The 27,854-nt window shown below is 43.6% G+C and overlaps 1 protein-coding gene across 1 annotated transcript; it reads right to left on the bottom strand.

Moving 5' to 3' along the window:
- Nucleotides 1-173: 173 nt before the first annotated feature.
- LOC116986886 (NACHT, LRR and PYD domains-containing protein 12-like) lies at nucleotides 174-27,854 on the bottom strand. Its single transcript, XM_033042655.1, has 7 exons — nucleotides 27,580-27,854; nucleotides 25,639-25,795; nucleotides 23,503-23,591; nucleotides 16,780-16,946; nucleotides 4,418-4,580; nucleotides 4,264-4,329; nucleotides 174-1,957 (listed from the first exon to the last, which is right to left on the bottom strand). The coding sequence occupies exons 3-7, from the start codon at nucleotides 23,552-23,554 to the stop codon at nucleotides 246-248; spliced, it is 2,160 nt and encodes a 719-aa protein (XP_032898546.1). The 5' UTR covers nucleotides 23,555-23,591; nucleotides 25,639-25,795; nucleotides 27,580-27,854; the 3' UTR covers nucleotides 174-245.

Here is a 27,854-nt window from a genome sequence, read left to right as displayed (position 1 = left end):
GGCATCACGATGACCACTGCATCTCGTACCCTGGCCTGGGTGTAGATACAGTGAAAGGGGACTTTGTTCATACATGCAAGAAGTAAATAACTGAGTAATATCCCCTCACAGGGATGTGCATTAAGCACAAATCCTTTCTGAACCACTAAACAGAACTCTGGTTTCATGCCATGTTTGATCATTTCTTCCACCTGCAGCTCCCAACACCCTGCCTCCCAAAGTTGCAGTCGGGGACAAATCAACAATTACCTCAACACTCTGCATTTGTGCAGTCCAGATTCCAGCCACCGCAGCCCATCACACTGAATGGAGCAATTCTGCAGGTCAATGTCATTCATGGTGTCACAGAACCCAATAACATTAGACAGAACAGCACAGTCAATTGGGTTCATTTGCAATCCATTAAATTTAAGTGTTTTCACCGATCCCACTGTCGACTCAACCAGTGCTTTATTCTGACACTCAAACAGGTAGTGGAACATGTTCAGGAGACTAGTTTTACTGGCTTTGGTCACAGTGTTTGCAATCCGTTTTTGAACTTCCACTTTTATCCAATCATTCACTTGGTGGGTTGTTTCAATAGGAAATGGTCCCAAATACTTTTCCAGTGGCTGATGTCTTTGTGAAGAAAGACCAACAAGGAATCTGAGAAATAAATCATATCGCCCATCTTCAACCTTACGGGCTTCCTCGAAAAGCTTCCTGATGTCCCCAGGGCCTGCATTTAGGAATTGTGCAAGTGCAGCTATAAACTCTTGGACAGTGAGATGCGTGAATTCATAGACTATATTCTGAACAGAATTATCTCTATCGAAAAGTTCCATCAGAAACCCAGATACGAACTGGGAAGGTTGCAGCTGGTGCATGAGCAAGTCTCCAGTTTGAAACATAATTTTCCTCTCAGAAACTCCGGCAAAGGCCAGTTCACCAATTTTCAGCAATATATCACGAGGCTTTTGAATAATAGAACTGTGGTTTTCCAGGATGTTGTAAATATGATAGGAATACAATTCAGTGATGGTTTGGGGAATTTGCTGCAGTTTTACACTGTTTATGAAGAAGGGGCCTAGAGTTTGACCAAGAATCCAGCAGTAAGAAGGGTTGAAGCTCATAGAATATAGGATTTTATTCTCTTTCACATGTTTGAAAACAGCTGCTGCCACTGCCTGTTTTTCAAAAAACCTGTTGAAATATTGTTTCCGTTCTTCATGAGCAAATCCCCGGATTTCAGCCCAGAGATCGATCTCAGCCCTTTCCAATAAATACAAGGTGGTGGGGCGACTGGTCAGCAGCACCGAACATCCTGGGAGCAACTTGCGTTGTATTAAAGCATAAACAATGTCAGACACTTGACACCATGTCTCGGGATCATCACACTTGTGCTTAGGCTCTGTATTTCTTCGATTATCTGCAAAATCAATTCCGTCTTTGTATTCATCCAAACCATCAAATATAAACAATAATAGTTCTGGATGTTTCCAGATTTCTTGCAGGATGTTAGCAAAGTAAGGATACTGGTCCAGTATCAGTTCCCTCAGGTTGATTTTACAATTAATATCATTCAACTCACGAAATTTAAAACTGAACACAAATTGGAAATTTTGGTTGATTTTCTCAGTGGCCCAATCATGAACAATCTTTTGCACCATTGTTGTTTTTCCAATCCCTGGATCTCCACTCACAGCAACTGACCTCTTACCCTGGGCAAAACTACTCCAGAACAATTTATCTGTTGGGATTCTTTCAGCCTGATTTTCGTGCCACTCTTCATGTTCTTGGTCTCTCGACAGCACTTCATGTTCTACATGTTTCCGCTTTCGTTTGCCTGAAATAACTGTAAGGTCAGCATATCGATCATCCAGCTGGAAATTCTTCACCCCGTCTTTTTCCCCAATCATGTTCATTCTCAGTTTTTCAGTTTGTTTGCACAGTTCCTCCTTGTGTTTCTGTTGAACACCTTCATTGGAGCAAAGTAATTCACAATATAAGTTTTAACTATGCAAGTTATGATTCATTTAAGAGTCACTGACTAATAGAGCACAGAAGCAGACCCTTTGGCCCAACATATCCATGCCGAAGATACCCATCTCAGCTTGGCCCAATTGCACACATTTGCCATTTATCCCTCTAAACCTTTCCCATCCATGTACCTGCCCACAAGTGTTCTGAAGGAGGGTCTCGACCTGAAACGTCACCCATTCCTTCTCTTCAAAGTTGCTGCTCGTCACTCCAGCATTTTGTGTCTTCTAACTTTATTTGGCAGCTTGTTTTACAAACACAATACGCTGTGTGATGTTGGGGGGGGGAGGGGGGGGAGAGGAGAGGAGGGGGGAGGGAAGGAGGGGGGAGAGGAGGAGGGGAGCGGGCTGTGGGTGAGCGAGCTGCGGGGCCCACGGCGAGCGGGCTGCGTCTGGTTCGGTATGTGAGAATGCACGTGTGCGTTTCTGTGCATGCGTGCATGTGTGACATTATTTTTTCCTTCGGCCCGCAAAAAAGTGCCAAATATATAATGTGGCCCTCATGGTGAAAAGTTTGGAGCCCCCTGGTTTAAAGGAATATAGTCAAACACAGCCAGGTAAAAGAAGTGTAAAGGCAGCATCTTGGACGGCATGGACAAGTTGGGCGTGGGGTCTGTTTCCATGTTCTATGACATGACCAATTCTGAATAGGAAAGAATGGCATACTTAATAGCGTGTGCGGACGTGGCGCCGACGAACGAGAAACCGAAGCAAAGAAGTGGAAGCCAAATAACCGAATGGAAACGAAGCCGAACGCAAACTAACCGAAAGGGCAGGACACCTAAAAGCCAACTAACCGAAAGGTCGCGTTGCCTAAAAGCAAACTTACCGAATGGCCACTCTTCTGAAACGCCACCTACCCGAAAGGTGGCGGAGCCTACAAGCCAACAAACCGAATGCCGCTCAACAGAAAAGTCAAATAACGGACATGACGTTGCCGGGGGGCCGGGACTTGTCAGACCCCCGCGTCCATCACATCACTGTGGAAGGATGAACATTGTCCCACACCTCCGCTCCACCCAACTCACAGCCCGCAGAGGGTGGCCGTGGGAGAGTGGGGGCTGTCCCGAGCGATGCGCACCTTCGGCTGCTTACAACTTGGTGCCAATCACCTATGGCTTGTGTGGGAAAATGACCCCCACACTCCCGCCGGTGGAGGGACACACACCACAATGAACAGTAAGGTTGGCGCTGTAATTAAGACGGCTAAAGCACTGTGCACGGTCTGTCCTTTAAAAGAGGTGGGGAGTAGGGGGAGGGAGGGAGAGAGAAGGAGTGGAGACAACTTTTAAGAAGCCAGAGATCCAGAAGCCAGAGAAGCTCGCAGACATTTAATATTACCTGTCGTTATCCTTGGTTCTGAAAACTACTGCTTACATTTTTCTTTCCCCAATGAAACTCACCGGTCAGCACCGGCTACAGCCTATGAGAACGTTCGACCACCTGGCAACCCTCTAGTACCTCCTGGCGACCCACCTATGGCACGATAATTCTCGCTACTCTCCATGGCAGCTTCATTCTGGTCGCCACTAATTTTTCAACATGTTGAAACATTCGCGGCGACCATAATGAGGCTGCAACTAGTTCCCAGAATGCTGGAACTCCTCACGACCATGAAGGCGATTCCCTGGAAACCAACCGCGAACATGTGGCGACCATGTGGCTATTGCACATTCTCCTGCAGTCGCCTAATTGGGACAGGCCCATAATGCTGCTACAAGAGAAGGTCAGAGATTAGATCTTACCTCCTGACAGCACATAGATGGTAGAAAAGATAAGTAGATAGGTTTGAAATGTGCTTTGGATAATCCTCTACTTGCCTGGATGAGTGAACTTCCACACTTCCAGTACAAAACAGGAACCCAATTGACTAGAATGCCATCCATCACCTTAAATATTCATTTCCTGCACCACTTGTGCCGTGTGTAAATCATCAAACCACACTGCAATAACCCACCTACACTACACTAACAGCTCCCAAATTTGCAATACAAGGGGGCTTTCATGCATAGAAGAGCAACAACAACTGCAGACTCGCCTCAAAGTTGCACATTGCCCTGATCTGGAAATATTGCCATATCCACATCCTGGAATTCCAGGTCCAAAAGCATTGTACATTTACACGATTCCATCTGGCAATGAGAAGGGGCTCACTATCATTCATTAGAGTCAGGATCAGGATAAACCACAAATACTGATTGTGCTTATGGAAAGGGAATAATTAGAAAATGAAAATCTAACTTACCTTTTAGGTGGCTGGGAATCTCTGTACAACCCCGGATTAATTTAATCAATTCCTGAATGTCAGTACCTGTTTAAATCATTTAGATTTTATGAATTGCGTATGTGCAAATAGTAAAATGGGAAGAATTCAAGTTCAGCATGTAATGTTTTCTTACCCTTATTCAGTATATCTGTCAACATATTCTCCAATTTTGGCAATCTATATTTTGTTTTCAGAATGGATTCCCACATTACCCTTCTTGGTAAGGAGCCTTTCTCCATCACAAGGGTTACAAGAAGTTTGGAACTGTGGGCCTTATTCCCTTCCTCCTCCACTTTCTGCAAATAATGGCAAATATATTGTGGATCAGAGTGAAAAATAAACACAAGGAATTGACCTGTTCAGTGTGAGGAGCTCTCACAATCAAAATCCACTGAAATAAATGATTCAGATAGAATGAATATTCTGTAACATTTATTTCACGCATTCTGCTGTTCAGCGAATAAGATATTAACTAATCCTTATCTTGGCTTCATTTACATGCCTTACTTTCACTTACTTAAAGTCTATTGGCTTTAAAAATATACCAAATGTAGACATTGTCCATCCTTATATCCTTATCTATATAATTAAAAGTCTCATGACCACTTCCTGTCTGCGCTGTATATTGATTTTAGAAAAAACGCTACCATGTATCGCTGTGATTTTGGCCGTCTTACTCAGTCCTCCTCCGCTGAACCAGCCCCGAGGATTTTTCCCATCGATGAAAAATAAAAAAAATTATCAGTGTTTAAATAACCTTGCGATCAGCTGATTGGTCCTCTCGCATGTCAATCATCGCTATGAAGTTAACGCCCCTCGGGGGGGGGAGGGGGAGGGAGGGGGGCAGGACAATAAAACCCCGGATGCCTGGCGTGCATCAGTCACTCTGCAAGATCGAGAGGGAGAGGCCACGACTATCATTCTAAGCTGTGAATCAACTGAACTGTGAGTCTGCAATGTAATTGCAATAAATGATTTGTTAACCCTTAATGACAATGCCATGAGTTGTTTGGCCTGCTGCCCTGCCTGTGCTTGGAACTGCAATGCTTTATTAGGTCCGACTGTTTGGAAGGAATAAATTCTTTATTAGGTCCGACTGTGTTTGGAAGGAATAAATGCTTCATTTGGTCCAACTGTGTTTGGAAGGAATAAATGCTTTATTAGGTCCGACTGTTTAGTCCAAAAGTCCCGCTCATTTCGTGACTTCCACTTAGTGGACAAGTCGCGCTGATTGCATGATTTCCAGCTGAGTTGGCGCTGATTGCGGAAGTGCCGCTGACTCTGGTAGCCCCACAGTGGAGAGGCCGCGCTCGGCCGTGTGAGTAGATTCAAGGAAGTTTACTGTCATATATATGGAGACGGGGAGTGGGAGAGTCTGTGCGTGAGTGTGCTTGAGTGTCTATTGGAATTGGTAGAGAGGTGGAATGAGGGCGAGTCTGTGTGTGCACGCGAGTTGGCGAGTCTGCGCGCGTGCCGAGTCTCCACGCTTGAGCGCGCGTGTGCACGAGTCTGCGCGCGAGAGCTTGAATCCGTGCAAGAGTGTGTGTGCGCGCACGAGTCTATGTGCGCATGTGTGTGCGCATGTGCGCGTGTGTGCGTGTGAATCTCGGTTTCCCCCCCTTCTGTCATAAATGGGACACTCACATGCGTGTTCTCCGTGTCTCATAGTTCTGCTCTTACTTCCCGTCCCCACAGATGCAACAAGCACAGTTCCCCTGGTCTTCATCTTTCATCCCACCAATCCTCCACATCCAACTCAGACATTTCTGTCACTTCCTATAGGATTCCACCACTTCCCATCTCCACCTCTTTCTGCTTTCCACAGAGACAGTTTGCTCTGCAACTCCTTGGTTCACTTATCCCTTTCCACGCAAACTACCACCTCCCAAGATACTTTCTCCCTGCAGCCACACGAGATGCAACACCTGTCCTTATACCTCCTCCCTCAACTTCATCCAGGGACCCCAACAGTGCTGTCAGGCGAGACTAGTGGGGTTCCGCAATGCTCGGTGCTGGGACCCCAGTTATTTACAATCTATATTAACGATTTAGATGAGGGAATTAAATGTGACATCTCCAAGTTTGTGGATGATAAAGCTGGGTGCCAGTGTGAGTTGCGAGGAGGATGCTATGAGGCTGCAGTGTGACGTGGATAGGTTGGGCGAGTGGACAGATTCATGGCAGATGCAGTATAATGCGGATAAATGGAAGGATTGGTGGCAAGAACAGGAAGGCACATTATCATCCCAATGTTGTCAGATTAGGAAAAGAGGAGGTGCAACAAGACCTGGGTGTCAAGTCAAGTCAAGTTTATTCGTCACATACACATACGAGATGTGCAGTGAAATGAAAAGTGGCAATGCTCGCGGACTTTGTGCAAAAAGACCAAAAAACAACCAAACAAACTACAAACAGAATGGAACATATTGTGGGTGGAAGGAAAAAGGGGAAAAAAACAGCAATTAAAAAAAAAAAAAGCAGTAGGGTGGTACAGTAAAAGTTAGTCCCTGGTGAGATAGGAGTTTACAGTCCTAATGGCCTCTGGGAAGAAACTCCTTCTCAACCTCTCCGTTCTCACAGCATGGCAACGGAGGTGTTTGCCTGACCGTAGCAGGTGGAACAGTCCGTTGCAGGGGTGGAAGGGGACCCCATGATTTTATTGGCTCTGGAGTTGCACCTCCTGATGTATAGTTCCTGCAGGGGGGCGAGTGAAGTTCCCATAGTGCGTTCGGCCGAACGCACTGCTCTCTGCAGAGCCTTCTTGTCCTGGGCAGAGCAATTCCCTAACCAGATGGTAAAATTTCCGGACAAGATGCTTCCCACAGCCGCTGAGTAGAAGCACTGGAGGATCCTCGGAGACACTCTAAATTTCCTCAATTGCCTGAGGTGGTAAAGGCGCTGCCTTGCCTTACTCACGAGTGCTGCAGCGTGTGATGTCCATGTCATATCCTCAGAGATGTGGACTCCCAGATATTTAAAACAGCTCACCCTATCCACAGTATCCCCATTTATCCTCAATGGTGTGTACGTCCTTGGATGATGTGCCCTCCTAAAGTGCACGATCAGCTTCTTAGTTTTTTTGATGTTCAAGAGGAGGCTGTTGTCCTGACACCAGAGTGCCAGATCAGCCACCTCCTCCCGGTAGGCCTCCCGGGTGTGCTTGTACATCAGTCACTGAAAGTAAGCATGCTTGTAAAGCAGGCAGTGAAGAAAGCTAATGGCATGTTGGCCTTCATTGCGAGAGGATGCGGGTTGAGGAGCAAGGAGGTCCTACTGCAGCTGTACAGGACCCTGGTGAGACCACACCTGGAGCATTGTGTGCAATTTTGGTCTCCTAATTTGCGGAAGGACATTATTTCTATTGAGGGAGTACAACGTAGGTTCACCAGGTTAATATCCGGGATGGAGGGGCTGACATATGATGAAATAAATCAGGGAAGGTAGTGCATCCGTGGATAACAAGGGAAATCAGTGATAGTATCAAAACAAAAGATGAAGCATACAAATTAGCCAGAAAAAGCAGCCAACCAGAGGACTGGGAGAAATTCAGAGTCCAGCAGAGGAGGACAAAAGGCTTAATTAGGAAAGGAAAAATAGATTATGAAAGAAAACTGGCAGGGAACATAAAAACCGACTGCAAAAGTCTTTATAGATATGTGAAGAGAAAAAGATTAGTTAAAACAAATGTAGGTCCCTTGCAGTCAGAAACAGGCGAATTGATCATGAGGAACAAGGACATGGCAGACCAATTGAATAACTACTTTGGTTCTGTCTTCACTAAGGAAGACATAAATAATCTGCCGGAAATAGCAGGTGACCGGGGGTCAAATGAGATGGAACTGGGTGAAATCCAGGTTAGCCGGAAAGTGGTGTTAGGTAAATTGAATGGATTAAAGGCCGATAAATCCCCAGGGCCAGATAGGCTGCATCCCAGAGTACTTAAGGAAGTTGCCCCAGAAATAGTGGATGCATTAGTGATAATTTTTCAAAACTCTTTAGATTCTGGAGTATTTCCTGAGGATTGGAGGGTAACTAATGTAACCCCACTTTTTAAAAAGGGAGGGATAGAGAAAACGGGGAATTACAGACCAGTTATTCTAACATCGGTAGTGGGGAAACAGCTAGAATAGTAAGATTAAACGAGAACTTACCAGTTTGAAGTTTGATCTGTATTTTATGAGGAGTTACGATGAGGGATTACGTGAAGAACCCGCTCAGCACGCATGCGTGTCATTCTTCAAAGCAGCGGTGTGAGATCACAGATAACTGTAATGACTAAACATAGTAAGATTAGAGAAGAGTACCAGTTAAGTATATATGACCTGGGTGGGAGCGGAGGGCACGTAATCCCTCATCGTAACTCCTCATAAAATACAGATCAAACTTCAAACTGGTAAGTTCTCGTTTAATCTTACTATTTTACTTCGGAGTCACGTGAGTGACTACGTGAAGAGTTCAAAGCTCTGTGATCTCATGCCGTAGAAACGTCCATGCACACGTCTGCCTTGACTGTGGGAGGAATAGTGTTAACACAATTGCACATGATTCGTTATTGAAATCATAAAATGTATTAACACAAATATAACCCTATTTATGGGTTTTAATTAATTTACAGAATTTAAATTTCTTTCTGCAAATGTTCCAGTCTCTCTAACTGGTTTGTTATAAAATAACTGGAAGTTCTTTCCCCTAACCATCCTGCTGCTTCGAGGACTTGGTCCATGGGCAGATCCAGTCGTACTGCCGCTGATGTAGCTGCGGCCCTGGTGGAATGAGATTTGAACACATTAGTATCCACCCCAGCCCGCGTCAGTACCTTTTTCAGCCATCTCGAGGTAGTTTGGACCGTCACTTTTTTGTGAGGTTTCTTATGGCTGATCAGCAGTCCATTCTCATGCCTCTCAGGTTTTTAGTTTCACCATGTATAGTGATAGATGTTTAACTATACAGAGGCGGTCATCTGCAGGGTATGACCTACATTGGATATTGAGGCCTGCTGATCCCTGTCTGTTCTGTTTTACTAGTTCGTAAATATGGAACGTAATATCGTCAGGTGAGGAGGTCATGTTGTCCAGTCTGTGCAGTGACTGAACCCTCTGTGCCGTGACCAGTGCCATTACCATGACTGTTTTTTAAAACGTTAGTCTGTATGGGGACAGGGTAGATGCTGGTGACCAGTTCCTGAGTACTTTCAGGACAATGCTTACATCCCATACATGGGAGTACCTGGTTTTTTGGGGTTTTGTGTTAAATATTCCCCTCATGAGCTTGGTTACCAGAGGGTGAGTCCCTACCGTGTAACGCTCTGTCCCTTGCCATAGGTATGTCGACAGGGCACTTCTGGCGCTGTTGATGGCACTGTAGCTGAGCCCCTCATCATAGTGGAGGCCTGCCAGATATTCCAGAACAGATGGGATGTTGATATTTCTGTTGGTGGTTTTGTTCTTATGGTAGTACGTTTCCCACTTTCTGATGTAGACCAGATATTGCTTCTTGGTTGACTCTCTTTGGGCCTCCGAGATGATGTTTGCTGTTCGGTCCGTGAGTCGCAGTTGTAGAAGCGGTGTTTTTAAAAAACCTCTACAAATTAGCAGGTTCCAGCTTTATGGCTTGGATGGCTATCCCGTCACGGGATGTTGTAGTAGATCTGGTCTGTGTGGGATTGTAATACATGGTTAAAATACCATGTTTTGCACCACTGAGAACCATGGTTGAGTAGGCCAATCGGGTACTCCCAAATACCAGACGCAGAGTCTTGTTGTATTTTGCTTCATACCCGACTGATGAGGCAGGAGGGAGGGAATGCGTAAATGAACCATTTCCCCCAATGCAACGAAAATGCATCTGTTGCCGTTGCCCCAGGGTCTGGTTCCCATAAAACATAGTTAGATATCTTCTAAATGCGACAAAATTGATATCCGGTTTCCCGTATTTGCTGTGATTTCAGCAAACACTGTTTTGTTTAACATGCATTCGGTGTTTTCATTAAATTTGCGTGACCTGGTGTCTGCCACTAAACTTAGTCTCCGTGGTGGGTAAGTGGCTGATATCCAAATATTTCTCTGGATGCACCATTGCCAAATTGAATTAGCGGGATTGTCACATGATATCGATTTGTTGCCGCCCATGTGGTTGATGTAACTCCATGAACTGTACCCAACATTTCCAAGTAATTTATACCCAGTGTCAGTAGGAAGGATGCCTCCTGCACTGTCCATCTATCTCCACAGCTGGTGATGGTAATGGTGGCTCCCCACCCCAGTGCACTGGCATCCGTTTGTAGTACCATCGAAGGGTTACTGACAATGATAGGTTTGGAACAAAGCCAGATGTTATCGATCCACCATTTTAGCTCCGTTTTGGCTTGAATTGGTAGTCTCATAGGTCTGTTAAAGTGACCTGCATTGATTTTTAGAGCTTGATTTTTAGCTCTCTGTAATTTTTGGTAATGTAATCCAAATTGTGTGCCACCATTTTACCAATTATTTTGGCTACCAATCTGATGGATGGATTTGTGATGTCAATGAGGTTGCTAGAACCTCTATTATTTCTCTGGCCTTTCCCTTGGGTAGTGTCACCGTTGTGAACTGAATCAATGGTGAATCCCCAGTAGTCCATAGTAGTGGACGGTGTTAGTTTAGATTTAATTGGATGGATGATAAATCCCAGTTTTCCCCAACAACTGTTTTTGTGGCTGTTACAGTTAGTATGGCCAATTCCAAAGTTATGCCCACATGAGTATGTCATCCAAATATGCCATAACCATATGTTTGCGTTTGCGTAGAAACGCTAGACCTGGTTTTTAAATTTTTGTGTACAGCCTTGGCTGATGTTTGCCCATTTGGCAGCACTTTATATTGCCAGAGTTGTTCCATCCAGTTAAATTTTAAGTAACGTCTGTGGTCACCTCGTATGGGTACTGAATAGTATGCATCTTTTAAATCGATGCTAGCCATGAAGTACCCTTTGGAAATTAGTTGTTTAGCAGTAACAAAGGTTTCCATTTTGAAGTGAATATATTGTACAAATATATTCAATTTGTCAGATCTATGAATGATGTGACAACCATCATCTTTTTTGGTTTTAGTACATATATTGGACACGAATTCTAATGGTTCATGTTGTGTTGTCTGAATTACACCTTTATGTAAAGTTGCTCCAGTTCAACTTGTGCTTCTGTTTTTTACCTATCAGAGAGCACAAATTCTCGGTTTCGTTTGTGTTGAACTGGAGGGCTGTTTTTGGTGTACAAACTCTATGGCATATCCCTGGATACTGCTTAAGACGTAAGTATCGGATGTTAGCATGCTCCATGCATTTAAAACCTAGTACAGTCTTCCCCCCAACCTCCATGCTTCCCATATTATTTGGGGAACCAGACCCCCCACCTCCATTGTTACCAGTGGCAGGACTACTTCTTCCTGAAGTTCTTCCGTTGCTGTGCTGGTGGTTGGTTCTTCGGGTTGGTTGCTGGTGTTATTGGGGTTACCCGCATCTTCCAGGAGGGTCGGCCTGGGCCATGGCCTAAAAGACTCATGTTTAGAGTGCCGAGCCCTCGAATTTCACCAGTTCTGCCAGTGGGTGCGTAGGGGTGTTGTCGTAGGTTATGGTGAGTTTTTTGGCAGGGTAGGTTGATCCTTTGATTAACCCCAAAGTTCTGGCTTCTTCGTCCAGCTCCTTTACCTGCTTAGACAAGTTGCCTCCTGAACAGGAGAATAGGCGGTTTGGTGGCTCCAGGCTTACACAGCCCCGCGGACTTTTGGATTTAGCGTCGGCTGTATGGCACTTTTTCTAATGCTATTTAATTCGTGCTGAGTGTTGCATAGCAGTGCCTGCGTGTCCTGTTGGCCTTGGGACATGGCCGTGATGCCACCGTACGGGCAAAGGCGGTTATTCCTGAAGTTTAGTAACTTCAGGACTTTTTTAAAACTTCACATCCATCTTCTGCCCGTGGCCGATGTGCTTCCAGATGCAGCTGTTTACAATTGGCACAATCAGGGAAATGCAGTTTCCTGGTGTTAAATGTCTCTGTTGTATCCAGCACAGCCTGTTCCTGTAGCTGGTTCAGTGACATGTAGTCAATGCTTGTTGCAAGCTTAGGCTCCAGGTTTGCCCCTGTTTGGTCTGGCTGCATGAAGCTTACCACCATATCCAGCAAATTCTCTTCACCCTGCACCCCATGCATGCACTGGTGTTTTCTTCTGCGGTCCCCTCTTCCAAGTCAGCCCAGAACTGACTCGAGGTGCTCCCCTCTGATAAGGTGGGGACATTGTGCAGCCATTGAAAAGGTGCTGCTGTGGGTTTGATATATGCCCACAGTGGCCTGACTCCAAATCCCGGAGCCGGTCACGCTGGAGCAGATGCTCCAAACACCATTCCATGCGGGTCCAGCGCTCTCGGTCGCTGGCCTCCCGTGGTGTATCAGAGTCGGACTCCTCCGAGTCCACGACTCTGTTTGTTTTGTGTTTTGCCTGCCGCCCGGCTGCGTTGATTTGGCCGGCGCGGCGGCTACACAAGGCACAGCTGATCCCACTGCGGGTGATCTAGTGCCGACGGCTGCTTTGCTGGCTGTCCGCTGCTCCGCGGTCCTCCCTGACCAGCTTTGTCGCAGCCCCCTTTTACTTTTTGCCTTCCCTGTAGTGGGCAAAAAGACGACAGAGTAAGAAATCTTACCTGCAAAAGCGGCTTTTTGAAATTGCCGCCGCGGGGGCAGCTGCTTCGCGGTCCTCCCTGACCCGTCCTTCCACCGCGTCTGACGTTTCGCAATGCGTGTAGCGTAATGACACGCATGCGTGCTGAGCGGGTTCTTCACGTAGTCACTCACGTGACTCCGAAGTAAAATCAGTTATTAAAGATGGAATAGCAGCACATTTGGAAAGTGGTGAAATCATTGGACAAAGTCAGCATGGATTTATAAAAGGTAAATCATGTCTGACGAATCTTATAGAATTTTTCGAGGATGTAACTAGTAGAGTGGATAAGGGAGAACCAGTGGATGTGTTATATTTGGACTTTCAGAAGGCTTTCGACAAGGTCCCACATAAGAGATTAGTATACAAACTTAAAGCACACGGTATTGGGGGTTCAGTATTGATGTGGATAGAGAACTGGCTGGCAGACAGGAAGCAAAGAGTAGGAGTAAACGGGTCCTTTTCACAATGGCAGGCAGTAACTAGTGGGGTACTGCAAGGCTCAGTGCTGGAACCCCAGCTATTTACAATATATATTAATGATTTGGACGAGGGAATTGAATGCAACATCTCCAAGTTTGCAGATGACACGAAGCTGGGGGGGCAGTGTTAGCTGTGAAGAGGATGCTAGGAGGCTGCAAGGTGGCTTGGATGGGCTGGGTGAGTGGGCAAATGCATGGCAGATGCAGTATAATATGGATAAATGTGAGGTTATCCACTTTGGTGGCAAAAACAAGAAAGTAGACTATTATCTGAATGGTGGCCGATTAGGAAAAGGGGAGATGCAACGAGACCTGGGTGTCATGATACGCCAGTCATTAAAAGTAGGCATGCAGGTGCAGCAGGCAGTGAAGAAAGCGAATGGTATGTTAGCATTCATAGCAAAAGGATTTGAGTATAGGAGTAGGCAGGTTCTACTGCAGTTGTACAGGGTCTTGGTGAGACCACACCTGGAGTATTGCATACAGTTTTGGTCTCCTAATCTGAGGAAAGACATTCTTGCCATAGAGGGAGTACAGAGAAGGTTCACCAGACTGATTCCTGGAATGTCAGGACTTTCATATGAAGAAAGACTGGATAGACTTGACTTGTACTCTCTAGAATTTAGAAGATTGAGGGGGGGGTCTTATAGAAACTTACAAAATTCTTAAGGGGTTGGACAGGCTAGATTGTTCCCGATGTTGGGGAAGTCCAGAACAAGGGGTCACAGTTTAAGGATAAGGGGGAAATCTTTTAGGACTGAGATGAGGAAAACATTTTTCACACAGAGAGTGGTGAATCCCTGGAATTCTCTACCACAGAAGGTAGTTGAGGCCAGTTCATTGGCTATATCTAAGAGGGAGTTAGATGTGGCCCTTTGAGGCTGGAGGGATCAGGGGGTATGGAGAGAAGGCAGGTACAGGATACTGAGTTGAATTATCAGCCATGATCATATTGAATGGTGGTGCAGGCTCGAAGGGCCTACTCCTGCACCTATTTTCTATGTTTCTATGAAATAATGGGTTGAGTGTGCTTGTATTCGCAAGGATGAGAGGGTATCTTATGGAAACATAAAATTCTTAAAGGATTGGACAGGGTAGATGCAGGTAAAATGTTCCAGAGAGTCCAGTACAAGGGGTCACAGTTTAAGAATAAAGGGTAGGCCATTTAGGACTGTGATGAGGAAAAACTTTTTCACCTAGAGTTGTGAATCTGTGGAATTCTCTGCCACAGAAGGCAGTGGAGGCCAATTCACTGGATGTTTTCAAGAGAGAGTTAGATTTACCTCTGAGGGCTAAGGGAATCAAGGGATATGTGGATAAAGCCAGAACGGGGTACTGATTTTAGATGATCTATTGAATGGCAGTGCTGGCTCAAATAGCCGAATGGCCTACTCCTGCACCTATTTTTCTATGTTTTCTATGTTTCTCTGAGACAGAGGTTCACATGTACCTCCTATAATCTCATTTACTGCATCCAGTATTCCCGATGTTAGTTCTAGTACATTGGCAAAGCTAAACTAAGACATGGCGACTATTTCACGGAACACTTACGCTCGATCCACCCAGGGCAATGGGATCTCTCTGTTGCCAACCATTTCAACTCTCCTTCCCATTCTAACCTTTCAGTCCTGGGCCTCCTCCATTGCCAGAGCGACCCTACATACAAATTGGAGGAATAGCAGCTCATTTCGCTTGGGTAGCTTACAACCCAGTAGTATGCAAGGGATGCAAAGGGATGAAAGCAGAAGCCTCCACGTGGCGCATCCCGGGCAATGCTGACGACAGAAACTGTACCACAGTGACTGACTGAAGTAGCCAATTCTGCAACCATCGACCGTCAACCGACACTGACTGACTGGAAAGACGTGATATAGAAGATGGCCGGACACGAGGAAGAATGAATGTTGAATTCTCTCATTTGAAGTAACTTCCTTCCACACTCCCCTCTTGCCCCCTTCCTCCCCCCTAGTTGTTTAACCTGTTCTTCAGTTCTCCACATTGTACCCTTTTTGAGTTCACACCTTCCCGAGCCAAGTATTGTCATTCCAGGGTCACCACCCAGCCAGCAGTCATTTGTGGCTGGCCCCGATTGGTCCTGTTCTTTTCTCACCTCCAGGTCTTCACCTCTCCCCACTTTCAGTCTGAAGGGTCCCGATTGAAATGGCCTTTTTCTCCAGAGATGCTGCCTGACACGCTGAGTTACTCAAACACTTTGTGTCTATCTATGGAAAGCAACTTGTTGCTTTACACATTCAACTGCACATTCGCAAAAAATATTTGACAAATAAAAGGGTGCCGAAACATCTGCCTCAAGAAACAAAGCATCAGATTGTTAAGGTAGACAAAAGTGCTGGAGAAACACAGCGGGTGAGGCAGCATCTATGGAGCGAAGGAAATAGGCGAAATTTCAGGTCGAGACCCTTCTTCAGATTGTTAAGCATCATTTTTAGATGAATTTCCCCTCTATGGGCAACCTCCAGAAGCACAGCGAGTGACTCAGTGCCAGAAACTGGCTCAATCCTGATCTTGAGTGGATATAATTTGGATATTCTCCGTGATGTGTGGGTGCTCCCATATGCCCAAGACATACGAAGGAAGATTAATTACACGAACTGCAAATTACTGTAAAAGGGATTTTATTTTTGAAGGAAGGGGAGATCAAATTTGGATTAAATAATTTAAGCAAAATGCCTGTGAACTTGGTCAAACTTAAGGATCTTGGAGATGACACTGAAATGCACAAAAATGAAAAGCATTTCTGAGCAAACGTGTAAACATTTCATTGTCATATACATACGATATGGACAGGTCCTTCGATTCACACTGTTCATTACCACATACGTACAACCACATAGGGCAAATTTGCAGCTCGTGTATTGGTAACTGGTGGGATCGGGGTAAGGGAGAAAGGGCGATTGAGAATGGGGAAGATTATGGAATTAATGTTGAATTAGTGCAAATATGTGCGAATCGAAGGACTGGTCCATGTTGTCTCTATATGACAATGAAACATTTACATGTTTGCTCAGAAATACATTACATTTTTGCACATATCAGTGCCATCTCCAAGTTCCTTCAGTTGAACCAAGTTCACAGGCGCTTTGCTTGAATTATTTAATCCAAATTTGATCTCCCCTTTTCTTCAAAAATAAAATTATTTTTACGCAGGAAATCAAATCACTCTCTACTTCAGATGGTCGCCTTTCCCAGTTTTAAATTCCTCAGGTTTTCTGGCCTGTTTCTTTGCAGCATACGTTTGCAGTACTTAAACTGATGCTCTCTTGGTTTTGTGAATACGGTTGAAACCAAATTGTGTCACTCACCAAAAGTTCTTGTTTACTGATCTGCTGCTGCTCTTTCAAAAGCAAGGCAATTGATTTCACCTCTTCTTCAATTGCCTGTTCTAACCAGTCCCGGTAAAACTGTGTTAATCTGAAGAGTTTGTGCTCATCACAATTTGTCAAGAATTCCATGAATGCAATCCTCAGACCTGTGAACATATGCAGAAACATGGAATATTAACAATGAGTTAACAGGATACCTTATTTCCCTTTAGAATAAGACTGGGGGCTTCTACAAATCTCACCATCTGAAAAACCACACAATGCACTTTCTGCATTGTTATCAATGTCAAGGTTGAGGAGAGAATTGATAGAGTCATAGTCATAAAGTGATACAGTGTGGAAACAGGCCCTTCGGCTCAACTTGCCCACACCGGCCAACATGTCCCAGCCACACTAGTCCCACCTGCCCGTGTTCGGTCCATATGCATCCAAACCTGTTCTATCCATGTACCTGTCTAAATGTTTCTTAAATGTTGGGAAAGTCCCTGCCTCAACTACCTAGCAGCTTGTTCCCTACACCAACCACCCTTTGTGTGAAAAAGTTATTCCTCAGATTCCTATTAAATCTTTTCCCCTTCACCTCAAACCTGTCCTCTAGTCCTCGATTCACCTACTCTGGGCAAGAGTGTGCATCTACCCGATCTAATCCTCTCATGATTTTATACACCTCAATAAGATCACCCCTCATTCTCCTGCGATCAAAGGATATAAATTATGAGAAGCATGGATAGGGTAGATAGTCAGAACCTTTATCCCAGTACCAAAATATCAAACACTAGAGGACATAGCTTTAAGGCAAGAGGACAAAGTTTAAAGGAGATTTGCGAGTCAATGATTTCTTTCTACAGAGGATGGTGGGTGCCTGGAACGTTACTGGGGGTGGTGATAGGGGCAAAAACAATAATGGCTTTTAAGAGGCTTTTTGATAGCCACATGGATATATAGGGAATAGAGAGATATGGATCAAGTGTAGCCAGATAAGAGTTTGAGAGTCGAAGAGCATGTTCCTGTACTGTTCTAGGTCTCAAATCACGTCAAACTAATGTCCTTTGCAACAAATCCATTCCGGTTCACCCCTTTTATACCACATGTTTATTAATATAAATTAAAATTCATGTTTCAAAACCCTTGCTACCTTAGCTCAGGGACTACCTGATCTCCTGGTTGCCAAACACTGTATTCCCCTTCCCAGTCCCACACTGACTTTTCAGTCCTGGGCTTCCTCCACTGTCAGTGAGGCCAAAACGAATTGAAGGAACAGCACCTCATATTTCCCTTGGGCAGTTTACATCCTAGAGGTATGAATATTGATTTCTGCAACTTCAAATAACTGTGTCAACCCTCTCTCCTTGTTCCTCCCCCACCCAAATTGCTGTACAAGTTCTAAAGTCGTCTTGAGTCACATTGTCGGTAATTGGTTTTCACCCAGCCCACACCGTCACTTTTTTTTTTGCACATCTTTCATTCATTTGTTCTATAACTCTCTCTATATCACCATCTATAACTCGTGTTTCCCTTTTCCCTGACCAAAACGTCACTTATTCCTTTTCTCCAGAGATGCTGTCTGACCTACTGAGTTACTCCAGTATTTGTTATCTTTGGTTTAAACGAGCATCTGCAGTCCTTTCCCACATGTTTCGTCTGTAAATTGACTTTTTGGAAAATCCTGCATTCACATTTCTTTGAAATCTTTGATTTCTGTACACTTTCCCCATTTAGAAAAAGTCTAATAGCATTTATTCCTTCTACCAAAGTGCATAACCGTACACTTTGCTATGCTGCAGTTCAGCTGCCAATTTTTGCCTTCTGCAGACACCCAACTTCATCAACACTACCTGTCCCTCCACCTATCTTCGTATTGTCTGCAAACTTGGTCACTAAGCCATCAATTCCATCCTCCAGATCATGAACATATAGTGGACCATTAACATATAGTGGATCATTAACATACGTATGGACCCAACATCGGCCTCTGCGGAACACCATTAGTTACCAGCAGCCAACCTGAAAATGCTCAATTTATACCCACACTTTGCCTTCTGCTCGTCAGTGAGTCCTCAGTTCATGCTAGTACCTTGACCATCATACCATGGGCTTCTATCTTGTTTAGCAGCCTCACATACCTTAAAGGGCTTCTGAAAATCCATGTAAAGAACATCCACTGACTGACTTTTTGCCTATCCTGGTTGTTACTTCAACAGATTCCATCATATTTGTCAGGAAAGACCTCCCCTAAACAAAACCATGCCAACTCCAGCCTATTTTATCATCTGCTTCCAAGTACCCCTAAACCTCATCCTGAATAATCAACTCTAAAATCTTACTAAACACTGAAGTCTCTCCTCTCTTAAACAGTGGAGTCACATTTGCAACCATTCCTGACTCTAGCAATTCTTGAAAGCTCACTAATGCCTCCACAAACTCTGCAGCTACCCCTTTCAGAACCCTGGCGCATAGTCCATTTGGTCCAGGTGACCCATCATCTTCAGACCTTTCAGCTTCTCAGGCACATTCTCCATAGTAATAGCAACTGCACTCACTTTTGCCCCCTGACTCGTTTGAATTTCTGGCATGTTGCTGCTGTCTTCCACTGTGGTAACTGATACGAAAAAACCTTATTCAGTTTGTCGGCCATTTCTTTATCCCCCATTACTACTTCGTAATTTTCCAGTGGCCCAATGTCCGTTCTTCCCTTTTATTCTTGATATACCTGGAAAAACTTTCAGCAAACTCTTTTATATTATTTGCTAGCTTACATTCATATGTCATCGTTTCTCCTCATTGCTTTTTCAGTTGCCTTCTGTTTTAATGGGCTCAGTCACGAATGGCTCTAAAATGCCATCTCGCAGGCATTCTACAAATTCCTTCTCCTAGGATTCTGTACCAAGCTGATATTCCTAGTCTACCTTCATATTGAAGTCCCCCAGGACCTCTGTAACATTGTCTTTCTTACATGCATTTTCTATCTCTGGATATAATTTGTACTCTACAACCTGCCTACTATTTGGTGGCAAGTATATAACTCACATCAAATTCAGTTTATTCTTGCAGTTTCTTAATTCTACCAATAAGGATTCTATTATATTCTGATCCTATGCCGTTTCTTGTGAACGATTGACTTTGTTTCTTACCAGAGTCACCGCATCCCCTCTGCCCACCTACCTGTCTTTTGTACAAGATTATGATAGTTTTAGATTGAGAAACAAAGCTGTACCCACTATGTGATGGTCTAAGAGTGAGCAGCTATGATAAAGATACAAGAACAATGCAAGGAAAAAACATTTATAGTGAGAGTTGATTATCTGGAACTATTTATTTTCAAAATTCATGAAGCAGAAATAAAAGATTATTTCAAAAGTAGATTTGAAAGGGATTTGAAGAAAAAACTGCAGGACTATTGGTAACAAAATGGGACAGATGGGATTGCTCTCCAGAGTGCTGGTATAGATTCAATTTGTATAATAACTGCAGCACCCCAGCACTAAAACTACTCTTATACAATTCAGAAATTAAAAGGTATATTAGAACAGTGAACATTACAGCACAGAAACTAGCTCTATAGCAGACAATGTATGTGCCAAACATTATGCCAATCTAAACCAATCTCCTTTGTCTGTATGTGATCCATAACTCAACGTTCCCTGCATAGCCTTTGCCTATCTAAAAGCCACTATCCTATCTGCCTCCACCACCACCCCCAGCAGCACATGCCAGGCATCCACCACTGTGTGAAAAAAAAACCTTTGAACTTAGCCCCTCTCACCATGATACCATGTCTTCAAGTCTGACATTTACACCCTGGGAAAAAGTTACTGACATCCATTTATGCCTCTCATAATTTTATGTACTTCTAGCAGGTCTCCTCTCAAACTACAACATTCCAAATAAAACAATCCAAATGTATCCAACCTCATCTTTATAGGCAATACCCTTAAATACAGGTAAGCAGCTTCTTCACCCTCTCCAACGTCTCCACATCCTACCCGTAATGGAGCGATTAGAAATGCACACAATACTTCAAAGACAACATGACAAAAGTCCTATAAAGGCACTCCAAAAAGAACTACCACCAACATTTATGTCCAAATTGCTTATATACTTCAAACAAAAGATGCTTGATGGTTGGCACATTATTGATGGGCTGAACGGCCCGTAATCCCTGTATTATGGTCAGGAAACAAATTATTCCTCATGTCATCTTAGCTTGATTTCTTTTAACCTTGACCATCCACTCTACAAAGGTTCTTCATTATTTTCCATGCTTATATCAATTTCCACTCAGAAATTAGTCCCAAATCTTTATTTATTCTGGCAAATATAATGTTTTTCATTTGAAGAACCATTCCTACCAATCTATTTAGTAGCTAGCCAATGCACTCGCATCTTTCCTGGCAACAAGAATTGAACAATGCTCCAGTTGCTCCAATGGTGTTGTCATCTGTGCACTTTGCTACGAACAGGAATTCCGGAATGATTAGCGAACAACACCTCAACAGTCTAGAGAGGAACCAACAATGCCTCCAAAAAATTGTATGAAGTGGCATGATCACCATACCAATACCTCTATGTTCACTGAAGTGATAACGAAAGCATTAAGGTAATGATTTTCATACATCAACTCTATCCAACCAGATATGACTTATGGTTGCTAGACTCTCATCTAATGTCCACGTCCCAGTTTGTCTATTTCCATAAATCATGTGTTGGTTCAGAGGAAAAGCTACAAAAGATATACTAAATACATTTCTCAATGCTGCTAGGTACAGCCATCATAAACTGGAAGCAACAGTTAATCAATCTGCCACACTGGCAACACATGCCCCATGATGCTATGGCCCAACTTGACTATGCACTTGAAAGCTGAAAAATGGAAAACAGTAACCTCCTCCCACCCCACCGTCGTTGAGGTAGGAGGGTTTGAGGTTTCCGGACTTGAACCGTGTTATGCAGGACTTATGCAAGTCAGCTTGATAAGCATTTAATTGCCTTTTCTTTCCCAAAATGTTCTTCCTTCTGAATCCAGGATGGAATTTTGCAATAGGAGTTTGACTAGGTAATCACTGGAAGAGACATGCTTTAGAACATTCCAACACATATTTCCCCATTGTGTCATCAAAAAATCAATTCACCATTTAATGTAATCCCCTTACAAATACATAAAACACGTCTGCAATAAAATTCAAATACTGAACATAAGATCACAAATCCTCTTGCAGGAAAAATATTTGTTATTGTCCTGATAATTGAATGAATATACGCACTGCAAAATTCTAACCGCTTCACGGGATGATGAATTGTGATCATAATTCTTAAAAGTAACTTTACTTCTCAGTACTTAGCTTAGTCCAGTTTTGCTGCTATTACCATTGCATGTTTTTTTTGTTCCCTCCCCAGCTATCATTCAGTTCACCCAAATATCTATATAACTAAAAGTCTGATCTTGACCACTTCCTGTCTGCGCTATATATTGATTTTAGAAAAAACGCTACCATATAGCACTGATTTTTGGCCATCTTACTCAGTCCGTCGCTGAGGCAGCCCAGAGGATTTGTCTGATCTATGAAAATTTAAAAAGTAATGAATGTTTAAAAAAATCTTGAGATCATCTGATTGGTCCTCTCGCATGTCAATCACCATGGTGAAGGTAATGCCCCTTCCGGGGGGGGGGGGGGGGGGGGTCAGGAGTATAAAGCCCAAATGGTATGAAATTGCTTTTGAATTTGGTGACCTGCACTCTGCTTGAAATGGTATGAAATTACATTTGAATTTGGTGGCCTGCCCTCTGCTTGAAATGGAATTTCAAGGAATAGCCGTGAGTGAACTGCCAGCCCACCAGCCGTGAGTCAATCAACTGCCAGCCCACCAGCCGTGAGTGAGTGAACTGCCAGCCCACCGACCCCGAGTGACTGAGCTGCCAGCCCACCAAGCCTGAGTGATTTAGCTGCCAGCCCAAGAATCCATTTGGCCCACAATGTCCATACTAGCCCTCTGGAAACCAGTCCCTTCGGCCCACAACACCCATAGTAGTGTTCCAGAAAGCCCACACCCCCACTGACCACCAATATTGGAAGTGGTGGAGAGGTGGAATATTGCGTTGGGGGACCAGCCCTCCCGTGTGAACAAGGGACCCATTGGGTCCCACTTAGTCTAGTTTCCCCTATATTTTTCCTCAAAACCACTGGCTTTAGTTGGTTTATGCATGGCACTCACAATACAGGAACAGTAATTACCCATTGATGTTTGTGTCAACAATGAAGCCAATTTAAATTAATCCCATCTGCCCGTATATAGTCTACATCCCTCCAATCCTTGTCCTTTGAAGTGCCTGGCTAAATAGCTAAAATATTGCCATCATGTGTTTATTTACTTTGACAGTGCGTTCCAGGCACCTACCACTCTGCCTAGAAATATTGACGTAAATCTGCTTTAAACATTCTCCCTCTCACCTTAAAGTTATCCCCTACAGCATTTAACATTTCCAGCCTGGTACAAAATTTAGCAAAAGCAGATGGGATTAGTGCAAATAGGACATGTTGGTCGGTGTGGGCAAGTCGGGCCGAAGGGCCTGTTTCCATGCTGTATGACGCAAGGACTATCGCCAGTTTCCATTTCAGTTCATCTTCCTGCATATAAAATTACACACATAACATTTACACCATTTGATAGAACAGACATTATGATTCAAAGAAAATGTGAACATACTTGTAGTCACCGCAGATTTTGGTACTGGAGTCTCATTTGAACTTTCAGCCATGATGGGCAAATGGTACTTCCAAAAGGTGGTTATGATACTATAGTAAATGCAATCATGATAATTAGACAGAGATTTGATGACAAGATATCTATTGTAAACAGGACATCAAATCTTCCCTTCCCAACCACTATAAGAGATGCTTGCTCTTGTAGAATATAAAAGTCAAAACCATATAAATATGGGAATATGATGAATATGATCGAGCCAGCACCGCCATTCAATGTGATCATGGCTGATCATCCACAATCAATACCCCATTCCTGCATCTCCCCATATCCCTTGACTCCGCTATGTTTAAGAGTTTGTCTAGCTCTCTCTTGAAAGCATCCAGAGAACCAGTCTCCACTGCGGCAGAGAATTCCACAAACTCACAACTCTGTGAAAACGTTTTTTCTTCATCTCAGTTTTAAATGGCTTACCACTTATTCTGCTTATTTAAGTACTGCAGATGGAAGCAAACTGACGAAGAGTTTCAGACACTGCTTAGCTTTTCACCAATGCAATCTGACCAGAATATTTCAGAATTTTCTGCTTTTGTTTCCCATTTCAAGCATCTTCCGTTATTGTTTTATTATTTTCAATTCATAGTTAAAAAAATAGATTTGCAAATACCTTTGTCTTATCTGCAAGGGTACAATAAAATTCCTTGTTTGCATAAAGGTGAGTAAACAGTATCTAGTAAGATAGATACAGCATTTACCACACCAAATTCAAAGAAACACCAAAATGGTGCAATATGAAGCAGTGCCCATGGAAACACAAAATAACAATGAGGCAGAGTTAAAACAGAGTATGTGGAAGCACCTCAGTGATGTAGGAGTAAAATAAGTAATTAGTTCTGAAGTCTAATAGCCTCTTCGAAAAAAATGGTCAAAAAGCAAAGATGTCACAACTGTGATTCCAAAGGAAATTCTGTATATTAATAGATCCACAGATGATGCACATAACATTGCCAGTAAATTTAACTGCACCAAAGGTTTAGAAGAATTTTAAAATTCATTAAGACGACAAAACTATTAAGGTGGAAATAATAGAATGAGAATAAGCTTGAAAGAAACATGCAGACTGACTAAAATATTCCATGACATGTGAAGCAGAGAAAATAAATGAACTCAAGTGTTTCTCCCCCCCCCCCCCCCCCCCCCCCCCTCACACCTAATCAGAAACAGGGAAATTATTCGGGAAAATAAGAAAAATTAAAAAACTGCTTCATGAAGGCAGTGCAACACAAAATAACCATACAAAATTCAGGAGATAAAAGATCACAAGGGTGAAGAACAAAGAAAATCACGATTAATAAATAGAGCAAATGAAATTAAAAGGGCTAAAGGTTAACAAATGCCCAATTATTGATGATCTGCATCTCAGGAGTACAAAATGTTATGTTCTTGGAAATAGTGAACGGATTTGTGATCATCTTCCAAAATTTTTTAAACCAACAAATTAGAAGGTGGCAAATATACACCTACCATTCCAAGAATGGTGAGAAATTTGGTGCTGCACATCAATTAACAATAGTAATGGTGAAAATGCATGTATTTTCTGCATGTCCGAGGACCTGACCTCTACTTGACCCAAGTATAGCTAAGAAATCACTGACCACCAGCCTTGATGGCCAAGTTAAGACGGCCTTTTTAAAAATTTGACTTAAATTCTAAAAATGGCACTGGAAATGTGGTGACCCTTTTCTATTGGCTAAGAGTAATCTACTATTCCTCCACTCCTGAAATTAAGTATGATTGCGCCTATAAATAGTAAGATTTTATTTTTATATGCAAAAAAAGGAATGATGTAAAGACCACACTTGGGTAAAACATTCACTGGCTTGATTAAAGTCATCATGGTTTATGAAATAAATCATGTTTAATAAATATATTAGAGTTTTGAGAATGTAATGGAGATTAAATAATGGAAAATCAGTGGGTGTGGTGCAGTTGTACTACAAAATAATTTTGCAATGTTTAAATGTTGCAATGCCTTACCACATACAACATAATACTGCAATTTCAGCGTGCGTTGTCCAGGCATAATGCCAACAATGTTTTATTGCGAAATGCTTATCTGTAGCAATAAGACGACCTTACCTTTCTTGTCGTCTTTCAATGGCAGCTGTTTGAAAAGTTCTGTCTTTTTGGACCGCAAAATACCCTTTGCTGGTGCAACACACATACCAGTCCGAGGTCACTGTTCACTTCCTGCTGTCCACTGCTTTCAGTCACTCCAGGGAAAAACACGTATCATCTTGCAAGCAAAGTAAAATAGAGCAATATAGCATAGAAACAGGCCCTTCAACCCAATTTGCCCACAGAAAACATCATGCCCCGTCAACACCTGCCTGCATTTTACCCATATCCTTATAAACCTATGTCCGTGTTACTATCCAGATTTCTTTTAAATGTTGTAATAGTACCTGCTCCAACCTCTCCTGGCAAGTCATTCCATATATCAACTGCCCTTCGTGTACAAAAAGTTGCCCCTCGGGTTCCTATTAAATCTTACCCCCCTCTGTAACCATTAACCATTCCACAGCCCACCTGCCCAGGCAATCACAATCCTGCTGCAATTTTTGACAATCATCTGCAATATTTATGATACCACCCACTTTTGTGTCATCTACAAACGTGCTAAGCATGTTACATTCTCATCCAAATCATTGATACAAGCCACAGACAAACAATTGGCCTCAAGACACTTCCATTAACTGTCCCCAGTTAAAAATGCCCCAGTCTTCATATCTTTCTCCACAGTAAAATACGTGTTACAAGACCGCATTTAGAACACCGTGTTTTCATTTCCGGGCACCATTTTATTGGAAAGATATTGTCCAGCTTTAAAAGGTTCAGTAAAGACTTACGAGGATGTTGCCAGGACGAGAGGAAGTGAGCTATAGAGAGAGGTTGAGTAGGCTGGTTCTCTATTCCATGGGGCACCAGCCGACAGCCACTGGACAATGCAAGAGGCGCAGCTGACGGTCCCTGGACCGTTGGGGATCAGGTTCCTCAGGGGCAGGAACGGGGTTGGGTTGGAGTTGGCTCTTCTTCTCCACGCTGGCTGTGGAAGCTGGTGTCCCGTCGGTCCGGGGTCGCCCCGGACATCTGTGGCTGCCCCCCGGGCGGGGATGGGACACTCGGGGGGGGGGGGGGGTTCAGTGGCGGTTGGGCAGCGCTTGCGGCGCCGGGGTCCCAGCTTCGATTCTGGCTGCGGATGAGGTGCAGGTCTGTGTGCACGCTCTCCCGTCTCTCACTTGCATCTGCCCCCCTCTCTCTCGTTGTTACACCGCACTCTCCTGCTACCAGTTCCTTTGAAGTTGGCCATTTATGGGAGTCTCTCTGGAAGCAAGCATTTCATTGCTCATTCGTATTATAGATGAGGCTAAAGAATTCCATTGCCTTGGAATTAGCAGAATAGTGATATTCGACTCAGAAACTATCAATGTTGTGCTCCAGTCTGGAATACATTAATTTTCCTATAATGTGACCACACGGCACCCCCAATCCTCAGATTAAATATATTTTTACACATAAATTATGAGTAAAGAGAAGAATTTATACACGGTTTCTTCAGCCCGCTCTTCATTCGCTTTTTCTTTATCGTGAATGACCTCTGGCAAATCCCATGATTCCTTGCGTTTTTCAGAATACCGAACTCGCTTATTCAATCGGGCAGTCCTTCCTGCTCCATGTCAGTTCTATTCTGTCCTCTGAACTCTCATAACAAACCATACCGACTTCTAGCCTCAGTCCTGCATTGAATCTCACCCCTTGCCAATTTGCTTGAAAATATAGTTTCATGAAGTTTTTCGATAATTCATCGCTTGAAGATTTTTTTTTAGAAAAAAAAATTCACTCTGGGCTTTCTCAGTGTCTACTTTTCTCGTTTGTAAATTATAATAAATAATATGTTAAATTTCGCGGGCATATTATTGGAAAAGCTTACTTAAGTTTTAACTGCTTTACATTCTACAGCGTCACGACAAATATAAGGAACTGGGCAGGGGGTAAACCGTGACATAAAATTACTCCTACCTTTCTCGCTTCATGCCCACACACACGCCCTCGTCACCGCACGTCTGACGAACATTAACTGACGGGGGAGACCCGGGCCCAATATGGGCCCGCCTCCGAGAATCGCACAAGCTGCAGACAACAATATTTTCGCTTCGAACGAAAAAAATAGGCACCTCTTCCGCCTTCACAACCCAACTGAGCATGCGCGCGACAACACACCCATGGTTTCCTTCAAAGTGCACCCGGTGTATTCGGACATTCCATTGGCTGACTGGGTGAAGTTAGACTAACCT

The sequence above is a fragment of the Amblyraja radiata genome, chromosome 24, assembly GCF_010909765.2.
Source record: "Amblyraja radiata isolate CabotCenter1 chromosome 24, sAmbRad1.1.pri, whole genome shotgun sequence".
In the NCBI taxonomy this organism is placed as follows: Eukaryota; Metazoa; Chordata; class Chondrichthyes; order Rajiformes; family Rajidae; genus Amblyraja; species Amblyraja radiata.
The sequence above is the reverse complement of the archived record's forward strand: the minus strand, read 5'-3'. Positions and strand labels throughout refer to the sequence as shown.

Coding starts and splice junctions, on each gene's coding strand:
- LOC116986886 (XM_033042655.1), bottom strand. CDS start 23,554: ATGGCTGAAAGTTCAAATGAGACTCCAGTACCAAAATCTGCGGTGACT. Junction 4,330..4,417: donor GACAGATATACTGAATAAGG/GTAAGAAAACAT, acceptor TGATTTAAACAG/GTACTGACATTCAGGAATTG. Junction 1,958..4,263: donor GATTCCCAGCCACCTAAAAG/GTAAGTTAGATT, acceptor GCTCCAATGAAG/GTGTTCAACAGAAACACAAG.